At 33.4% G+C, this 9,982-nt stretch overlaps 2 protein-coding genes and 1 long non-coding RNA gene across 10 annotated transcripts in view; 1 reads left to right on the top strand and 2 right to left on the bottom strand.

The window, feature by feature from the left end:
• Positions 1 to 9,982, bottom strand: part of LOC124307408 (fasciculation and elongation protein zeta-2-like) — a 396,278-nt gene that overhangs the window by 279,772 nt on the left and 106,524 nt on the right. The gene's annotated exons all lie outside the window — the stretch shown is intronic.
• LOC124307351 (REST corepressor) lies at positions 161 to 9,264 on the top strand. Of its 3 annotated transcripts, none has more exons than XM_046768929.1 (10): positions 161 to 392; positions 1,383 to 1,445; positions 1,723 to 1,797; positions 3,174 to 3,388; positions 3,666 to 3,848; positions 5,429 to 5,539; positions 7,014 to 7,102; positions 7,573 to 7,747; positions 8,531 to 8,845; positions 8,938 to 9,264. In XM_046768929.1, exons 1-10 carry the CDS (start codon positions 290 to 292, stop codon positions 9,025 to 9,027), a joined length of 1,419 nt encoding a protein of 472 aa, XP_046624885.1. In that variant the 5' UTR covers positions 161 to 289; the 3' UTR covers positions 9,028 to 9,264. The 3 variants fall into 3 exon arrangements, with proteins under 3 accessions (XP_046624885.1, XP_046624884.1, XP_046624886.1); XM_046768928.1 differs by having other exon boundaries at positions 162 to 392; positions 1,377 to 1,445; XM_046768930.1 differs by lacking the exons at positions 7,014 to 7,102; positions 7,573 to 7,747 and having other exon boundaries at positions 163 to 392; positions 1,377 to 1,445.
• On the bottom strand, positions 7,213 to 8,531 carry LOC124307423 (uncharacterized). 2 transcript variants are annotated; one of them, XR_006908812.1, is made up of 3 exons: positions 8,456 to 8,531; positions 7,538 to 7,735; positions 7,213 to 7,425 (listed from the first exon to the last, which is right to left on the bottom strand). It is a non-coding gene; the product is annotated as an uncharacterized LOC124307423 (long non-coding RNA). The 2 variants fall into 2 exon arrangements; XR_006908813.1 differs by lacking the exon at positions 8,456 to 8,531 and adding an exon at positions 7,918 to 7,988.

The following is a 9,982-nucleotide window of genomic DNA, read 5'->3' as shown; positions in this document are numbered from 1 at the left end:
AAATAATGAAAGCAGTCAATGTTGATAAAATTTATTCAATTCTCGTTGAATTGAAAGTAAAAAATTGTTACTATCGTAATTAATTAACCACCGGCCAATAGGAATCGAGATACCTGCGGCCATTTTACTTTCCCTACGGTCGTACGGAGCGTAAAGCAACGAATCGCCAGGGATCGTCGTATGCTCATCAAGCTGCGATTTTCATCCTGAGATCCCATCGCGTTTTTGTAAATTATTGCACCTCGCAAGTTACCAAGTACTGTGTTCATCAATTATCTAATAAACGAATATGGTTTTGGCTGAAAGAAACACGGACAATGTTCGAAATGGGCGAAGATCTCGAGGTCCCAGCCCCAATGGGCAGACGGAGTCGTCCAGCGAGGAGGACGGAGGTACGGAATATGCGTCAACTGATTACTTTTATTTATAACAACAATTATCAAATGATTATAAAATAAGTGTTTAACAGCTTAAGCTTGTGTAAATAGTTATAGAGTCCGTCGTCTATCCGCTATCGATCGATAACGAAAATTCGTTCTCGGATCTTCAAACAGCGCGCCCTGCCTTTTTAATAATACAATCGTGAATAGTCTGGTACATACTACTAATCGAAACAATTATTTTAATACATTAAGTTCATATAGAAATTCACATGAATCTTGGTCCGATGCTGGGCAGTACTAGCGAGACAGGAAAAAAATGCAATTGTATATATATGTATATTAACGATCAGATGCCCTTAACGCTTTATTCTATATTCATTAGATCGTCGCGTTCTTATCTCATTTACTTAATCGATTTTCACGATTCACCAAAGCAATATTGGGCTAAGAAAAGTTTTGTTGAAAGAAAGAAGCGTAAATACAGTTGATTAAATTTTACGTATAAAACTTAAATCTGTAAATTGGATTTTGTTCGAAAATAATATTGCAGCCATCTGTTGGTTATTGTTTAAACTATCATGTGGGGGATTGAATGAAAAAAATTTTTTCGCATTTCGTATTCGAAATTCTTTTCATATTAAAGATTTTCGGACCCTCGATTATTGTTTATTGCATATTTATCAGATCTACAAACCTTTCTTCCTCCGCAAGGATAGAGGCACTTCAGTAATTTTGTTTTGACTCAAAACTTGACCGTATGCTTCGTACCTCACAGTGATAAAAAGTGAACTCTAGCGTCTCGCAGTAATTAATTTGATTAGATGAATATTTATTCAATTTCATATGCACTTGTATTTTTTTCTTACATTGGATTATTTTAATTCCCTTCTGTTAGTGGACAAAAAGTGGTGTTCCGACTAATATACACTACAGTTTACTTTTCCAGTGTGAAAAATGTTGAGCGCGTGAATAATTTTTATTCAATTTTTCAAGTTCCAGCAGAGAAAATACGCGTCGGACGTGACTATCAAGTTATTGTTCCAGAATTTATTCCTCTCAATGGTAAGTAGCTCCTTATTTCCTCATACTTACATCAATTTACGCATATTCAGTTTAGCAAAATCAACATCCCACAGGTTTTCAGTCATCTTATATCTCTCATTCTCGAAACATATATAGAATTTTAATAGACACTTGGGAGGAGTGTTGAAATAATGTCATAATAATGTAGATATTAAGTAAACTATAGCAGATGGCGCCCAGTTTTTATTAGTATTTTTACTAAACAAATTGAGATATACTTCTATTGTTTGAACTAATAAAGGCCTTTTATTTTCAGAACGACGTTTGGACCAATGCCCGGATAGAGCACTACTTGTTTGGTCTCCAACAACTGATATACCTGATCAAAAATGTAAATCATCCTCTAATAATTGGTTATGAGATTCTGACGAACTTTTACCATCGAAATGAGCTGTTGCAATACTTATACAACCAATGAATTCTCAATGAATAATAGCACTTTATCAAGTTAAGAGGATGCTATTGTCATTCTTTACTCAGCGTGGTGACAGACCAGGAAAACTGAGAAAAATGGAAATAGTCAGGGAATTTAGTTTATTGGGAAAATTCAGGGAATTATGATAGTCCACCTCGAAAAACGTATTTTTTTTTTATTAATTCCTTTCAAATTTGAACCATGCTTCTTTTGGTCTTAAAAGCTGCCCAACATTACCTAAGTTTTGTGGAAAATGGTCAGGGAATTCTGTATTTTTTGACAGGAAAAGTCAGGGGCTTTTATTTTAGCAAAAATTGTTTTTTGCTAAGCCACCCTTTTATTAAGAGAGTAAAATTTCTTTGTTTTTGACCATCAATGAACCTTACGCATCATTGATTTGAAGATGTCACAGTCGGTGTAATTCTACATTCAATGCCGAACAAAAATATGCAAAAATATTTTTATTTCATGCTAAAATAAGGTCAGAAAATGTATTTTTACAATAAGTGGTAATTCAATCACAGAATTAAAGAGTAACCGCAAAAACCCCCCTTTTTTCGCCCCTTTTTGCGTAGTGTGTAGCAAGAACGGAGAAGGTCGTACAGAGGTCTCCTTAACATACATACACTAAAACATACTTCACCCCCAAAATAGGGGTAAGTCGCGCAAAATCGAAAAAAATCGAAATATGCTCACCTACATTTTCGATGACGATTAATTTAAGCCCACGGAGACCTCTGTACGACCTTCCCCGTGCTTGCTACGTGATATAAAACTTTTTTGGGTATGCGTAATCGGCCTTTCATGTAGAAGTGATGGGTAGGCTTTGATAATAGTAAAAATAAGTGCCATTAATTCAGTATATATCTATAGTGTCCTCTTAAAGTTTATTAGTAAGCTCGAAAGCCAGGAAAAAATTTTCTAATACTGGCAACACAGGGAATGTTTATTAAAAACCTAAAACTATATGATCCTTCAACAGGGTGATGTGAAAGCTTATGGATCAACAGGAACTTGCAATATTATGGACTGAAAATCCTTAGAGAATTTTTTATAACATAATACAATGGTTCAAGCTAGAAGAATTTTATTTCTTTGTTTCTAAAAAAAGGCATTGCTTTCAGTTAACAGACCAGATTTCAAAAACCTTTTCTTGTATACTTATTTAATATAATTATTCATTAAAAATGAGTGAATGTTAGCTCTGATACAGTAAATTGCGAAGGTATTTGTCACATTTTAAAAAATAGTAATTGTCAACATGAATTCATGAATTGATATTTTATTCACAGTGGATGAATACATTATATTAGCAAAAGAAAAATATGGGTACAATGGAGAACAAGCTTTAGGAATGCTTTTTTGGCATAAACACAATTTGGAGCGAGCTGTTTTGGACTTGGCAAATTTCACACCATTCCCTGACGAATGGACCGTCGAAGATAAAGTTTTGTTTGAACAAGCCTTTCAATTTCATGGAAAAAGTTTTCATCGTATTCGTCAAATGGTATGTACACATTGTAATTGAGTTACAATAATAGATATTCAATTTTGCTTCTAGTAAAATTTGTGCTAGTGACGCATTCACATTATATTGTTCAAACAAGTTTCAATAAATATCGATTTTAGCTCTGTTTTGAACCAAGGCAATGTGAATTTAAAGAATACATCAGATGAAGCGGTTTTAATAATTGACTTTCTGCTGTTTCACTTGTTAATTATTAATCAATGATTTATACTCAGTGCAATGCCTCATATATCTGTTTACAACTTGGTCTTATTAGCTTCCAGACAAATCAATCGCAAGCCTCGTGAAGTATTACTACAGTTGGAAGAAAACGAGAACTAGAACGTCGTTGATGGATAGACAAGCGCGAAAATTAAATAGTGGAGGCAAAGAAGGCGAAAACGGCAGCGAAAATGGAAGTGAACTGGGTTCCAATACCGATAGTGAGTCAGAGGATAAAGTAAGTTGCCTCCCTTTTAATTATACCATTGATCCAAGTATCTAATGCATGTGTGACAAGTGTTCGATTCTAATTCGTTATTTTGTTATCAGTATCCATTGAATGATACTGCCTAGGCAATATTGAAATTTTTTAAATCTCATATTACGTGTTATTGTTTGTACCCCTTTGTTTTAAAAAAAAAAAATTCATTATTAGAAATAGTGTTTGATCATTTTTTTTTCCATATGCGTTCGACTTACAATGAATATCTGAAATATCGTACAAAACTCTGCATTTAACTGAACACAGGTCTATGGAATGTTACTTAAAGAAAATGACCTTTTGGCCAATTATCGTCACTCTCATTGAAAATATCTCAATTTTGAATCTAAATATTGATGCAGCATTTCGGAACTAAGAGCAATCTTACTTTGCAATAGCTTGCTTGATCTATTAACGCATGTTTGTAACTTTTTGTGTGAATTTTAATATTGGGAGCTTCCTTCAAGAGAAATTTATTGCCTATTGATATAGTCAAATGATTGCAATAGCGAAGATGTAAACATCCATATACATCACGACCTGTTGGCATTTCATTTGCTGCAGGGTTCATATTATTGTTCTATTGATGGAACGGATCAGGTTTATTGATATGAAGTGGTGTTTTTTATTTGATTTACTTGAGAACTCCAAACTACTATCTAATCCTACAAAACATTCTGATTTTTTTGGAGTAATTTACTGTAATAATGTTTTCACGCATATACATACAGTGGGCTATAGTCTCATGTGATAAGTTTATACATAACTATGGTTTTATCTATGGTCAAATTTCGATGCGCTATATATGTATCTTGACTTTTTCCGCAACCTTATCTCTTCTATCATACATTTTTTTTTCATCTCTATTGCATTTTAAATGAGTTCGAAAATGGTTACTGGATCACTATACTAACTTATATTTTAATGATAATAAAAATGTATCCACCACACGATAACATTTTAAAAATATAATATAGAGAAATGAATGAGGTAGAAGAGGAAACTGAACAAACTAAATATAATTATCCAATTTAGAAAGTAACAATTGCGAAAAGATGGTATCAACTTGAATAATAGGTCATTGTGTATTACTATTTTGAAAATTGAGCAAAAGTCATCTTCAGTACATGGAATGCAATGTAGTTATTGGTTTTTGCATGGAACTATCAATCATCTGTTGATAAATTCTGTTCAATCAATGAAAATCAATCTAGTTCATTATTGTTTCGGTCTTGAAATTGGCTAGAAAAAATTGCCATTATAGAGATACCGTGACATCAGAAATAATAGTATGTGTGGACTTGAAAAAATTCATATTAACGAGACATAAAATTTGACACTGGTGTTATTTGATACATTTTTTGCCATAAATCCAATCCTCACTTCGCGTATCCCATATGATTTATTGTGAAATGTCATTTTAAACTTGATACAAGACATGTTGTATTTTACGTTTGTCGTACTTCCTTTAAAAATGAGAATTTAGGCCATCTTTTCGTTGCATAAGGATTACGTTAAAGCTAGGCTATAGTGTGAACGAATGTGGAACGTTCTAGAAGTGGACGATCCACCGCGGAATACGTCGTGGAAAAAACCAAGCTGTGCAGGGGAGCCAAGGCGGTGATGCCAAGGCCTCGTCCGACTCGGAAAACATGCCTCAGGTTCAGGTACCCAACCTAGCCTTACCCCACTTGAGTAGGCTAGTTCGCTTCGTATATTCCACAGTAGTACTGCCAAAAACTTTACACCTATCCAATTTTACATATTGATCCTACAGTTTGCACTTCGTCAAGTATGAACCCCGTCTAAAGATCGCGAGTAAACGAGAACCCTTTTTAGCTTGCTTCAAATCACAGGCTTGAATTTTATTATTTTCAAACTTGGAACAGACAGATCATATTCCCAGCAAATGAATATATCAGATTTTGCCACAATTACGAGCATACCTACAAAAAAATGAATTCTTATATCAGACAGATGACTAGTCATGTAAAAGGCCACGAGCTTTTTATTTTTTCTGGACTCGTAGGATGACTCTAAAAAAATTTATACGTTCTTCTGCCAAAACCCTGTAGTTTCCACAAAATATTCAACTCTCTAAACGCAATAAAAAAAAGTTGCATCTGTTACAAAATTCATTTCATGAAATATTCAACAGACAACGTTTTACTAAGTATAGTCATTAACCTTTTAACAGTGGGGAAATGTAAGGTAAAATTAGACGTGAATTTTAGAACTAAATTCAATGAATTTTCAATGTACAGTCCCTAATCGTACTGCTGGTCAATATATCGATCAGCTGCCCCTATAAGGTAAAGTCCAATGCAAAAAATTTGGCGTGAAGTTTTCAGTGTATTTTCTTACGTGATTTGATTTTCACACTATTTATCCTATATTCACTGCATAAAATTTCCCCTAAAAACATCAAATATTATGTTTCCCCTGGTTGGTTCATATATCAACCACTCCTGCCGTTAAAAGGTTCACAAGACTTTGGTAATACAAAAATAAATTTGTTTTTGTTTCAAATATCTTCATCTATAGTAATTAAATTACAGCAGTCATTTGAGTGAAAAAGATTGAAACCTCGTAATTGATCATCTCCATATATATAGGAAATATGTACATACATGATTATCTCTAGCTGAAGGGCGTCAAATTCTAAAAGCACAGAATTTTGTATTAATTAATGACTATGTTGAGATAAAATATCGCTTTCATTCATTACTAGGTATGCTGATAATTGTTAGAAAATCTCATATTATTTCATAAGAGACAAACCAGTAATTTTCCAAATATACGGCTTTAAAAATTAACACAATTACAATCATTGAATCTTCATTCTCTCCACAGTCTCAGTATGTTAGATGGAAAGAGATATGAGTGTAATTTAGTGATTCTATTTTAAATATCTGACACTGTTTGATATTGCCTAATACTGCGATGCAGTGATATTTCCTTGTAACGTAAGCATTATTATGCCAATAAAAACTTGCATTTATAATCTGAAATTTTCGTATCGGTTCAAATTTTCTCTCACAAACATTTGTTTGTACAGTTTGATTATCGAATGCAATTTTCGAAATTTTATGATGGGAATCTGTTCCAAATTTGTTTTAAAAGGGTTATTGTATTTTGTAGGGGGCGTGTAGCAACTGCGGTGTCGCTTGTCATAGCGTTCGTACAACGCCCAAGGGACATGCGTGTCATAGCTGCTATCTGCACTGGAGGTCAGTGAACTAAAACGTCAAATAATTTTAAAAAATATGAATGAAACGTCATTTCGCTATGTATCGCGAATAGTTTATTTTTATTTTTATTCTTGTAAATATCAAATCAAAATCAATCTGGATAGCACCGTTATTCATCGTAGTTAGCTGAATATACATTGTAATCTACGTCGAAGCCATACAATCCAAATGAAAATTGAAACGACATTAGCAGTATCACTCATTTTTGAAGCTTCATTCCATTTCTCACATCCATTTTCCAAGTATCATGTCATTCTGAACTTTACTACCCATTCTGTGCCCTGTAACCTCACGCTGAGCAACTCAAGGCAGAAAACGGATAGAAACTTTATAAATATTTCAATTCAAAAGTGATGGAGAGGCAATAGGGGAAAAAATATGATTCTATGGTCATAAAGCTGAATGGAATCTTACTCGGGATACAATAGTTACATTTCTCCATCGTCTAGGCGTACTGGAGTTGCCAGGCCCCTGAGCTCTGTGCCAGGTCGTTCGAACAAAAGAAAACCACCACGAGGATTGGTCGTCAATCATGACGATCTAGCAGCATTAGCTGGCCAACCAAACCAGGCAAACAACAGTCTGCAAGCCATTGACACCGAAATTGTTAGCCTGAAACGCCAAGTACGTTATGAATAAAATTTAAAAAAGAGGAATAACATAGCAAGACAACAAAACCAAAGCCCCATCGTGTGGATACATTTTTATAAGCTTTTAAATTGACTACAATTCTATAGTTACTTTTAACCTTTTATTTTCTTATACCCCCTGAGCATTATACCTATATCATTTACCCATATGCATATTGCATTGAAATTTTGAATGATATGTGATTTTCTCCAAGATAGTAACAAACCAATCATAACTATTGCTCGTTGCATGTTTTCATAACGAATATTTTTCATAGACAAGTATTTTTATGTTCTTGCATACCAACTGATGTACTTATACTACATTAATTGCAAAGTTTGACACAGATATTATAAAAACTTTTAAATCTGTAGTAAACCTGTTTGTGATGTAAATAGTCCATTAACATGCTATTTCGTTAATAACTACTTACTTATACATTTATTGTACTGCACAGAATAGACTGTCAATTGGTTATTTCGAATGCTTTAGTGATTTTATTCTATATTTTCAGTGCCTGTAAACACCAAGTAGTCCTCCGTCATACAGATATCTATATTGCTATTCAAAATATATTGGTGAACTATGAATTACAGTACATACTTCGTGTTTATCTGATTAGGCAAACGCATTCCTAAAAAAAGCCTTCAAGCCTACTCGTATTTAACCTTTGATATTGTACATATGCACAAACGTACTCACTATTAAATTCTGATCTTCAGTGTTTAACATTTGAATAATAAAATATTTGCAACTGATTCTCTGTTTTTCTGATAGATACAATCGAACAAACAGCAAGTAAGTGGTTTAAAACGGAAGACAACCGACGGCATTGACGATTTACGACCACCAGAAGTTTCCAGTCGTATTAATGCACGATGGACAAATGACGAATTATTACTAGCTGTTCAAGGAGTTAGGAAATATGGAAAAGACTTTTCTGCTATCGCCGACGTGATTGGCACTAAGACAGAAGCCCACCTAAGATCATTCTTTGTTAATTATCGACGAAGATATAATTTGGACGCAGTCCTAAAAGAATATGAGGCTGAAAACGGACCCATCTTAATCGATGATGAAAAAGATGAAAAGGTTTGTGATAAAAATATTTCTCTGTATTCTTATATCTGTACCTCGTACTTGGCATGTGAATGTTGATGATATGTTTATTATTCAATTTTCAGATGGAGGTCGATCAAGTACAGAATAGTGAAAATGCGGAGACGTCTCAAAAAGCAAAAGCGTCTGTCGCGCCAGGACAAACGACTAAATAGCAGATGAGCACTGACAAAAATAACAAATTATTACATTAAACTCAAACTTGATGCAACATAATTATGTCATATTTAAAAAATTAGTTAAAATCATAATCACTTGATCACTTGATAGCCACAGGACTGTCATTGTTTTCTGACAGTTTAGTTACTACCATTATCAAGATATTTGTATATGTATAAGAAGGCCAATTGTAATATAAAAATAAAATGGTCACATTCTTCAATTTGTAAAGATTTTTTTTTTTTTTTTTTTAGTCGAAGTATCGAAACAAAAAAGGGAGTAACAGAGAAAAATTTAATGAGATAATGGTATTTTAGCTGTTCTGTCTGAATATGAAACGAAAATAATCAACCTACGACAGTCAGGTATATAAAATTTCTTATGACTCATTTCATTTAATTTTAGATAAAATCATTATAAAGTTGAATCACTTTTACCTAGAAAATTCTGGAATCACGATATCATTTAGAACTAATTCGTATGAGTAGGTTAGGCTGTATTGATCGAGCCAATATATAAAAATAGGTATATGTAATCATGATATAGTTTTGCAGAGTAATCGGCATTATGTAGTAGACTTTTTTTTCTTTTATATAAGATGTTAAATTTTAAAGGTCAGATGCCCCTTAAGCTGCATTTACGGGTATGGTGTACGAAATATAGTTTGAATAAAAAATTTCGTAGTCACGGTCTTTAAACCTTCTGTAGTTAGATTCTGAATAACACTTGGCTTTTGGGATAGAGCCGCATTTAGAAACGGTTTGTTGCAGTCGTTTTATAAATATTTCATAACACAAAGGAACTTTGGTAATCTGCACGTTTCTGCTACTTTTTCCCTGTCATTTTTACTTGGCCTACTCTGCGAATTACTCTGTACAACTATATAAACACAGCAATTTTTAACTTTAGGACTTGACGTCAAGTCACTTTAGTTTAGAATGATTGTTGAGA

This window comes from Neodiprion virginianus, chromosome 6 (assembly GCF_021901495.1).
Source record: "Neodiprion virginianus isolate iyNeoVirg1 chromosome 6, iyNeoVirg1.1, whole genome shotgun sequence".
NCBI lineage: Eukaryota > Metazoa > Arthropoda > Insecta > Hymenoptera > Diprionidae > Neodiprion > Neodiprion virginianus.
Note: the sequence above shows the minus strand (reverse complement) of the source record. Positions and strands in the feature narration are given on the sequence as shown.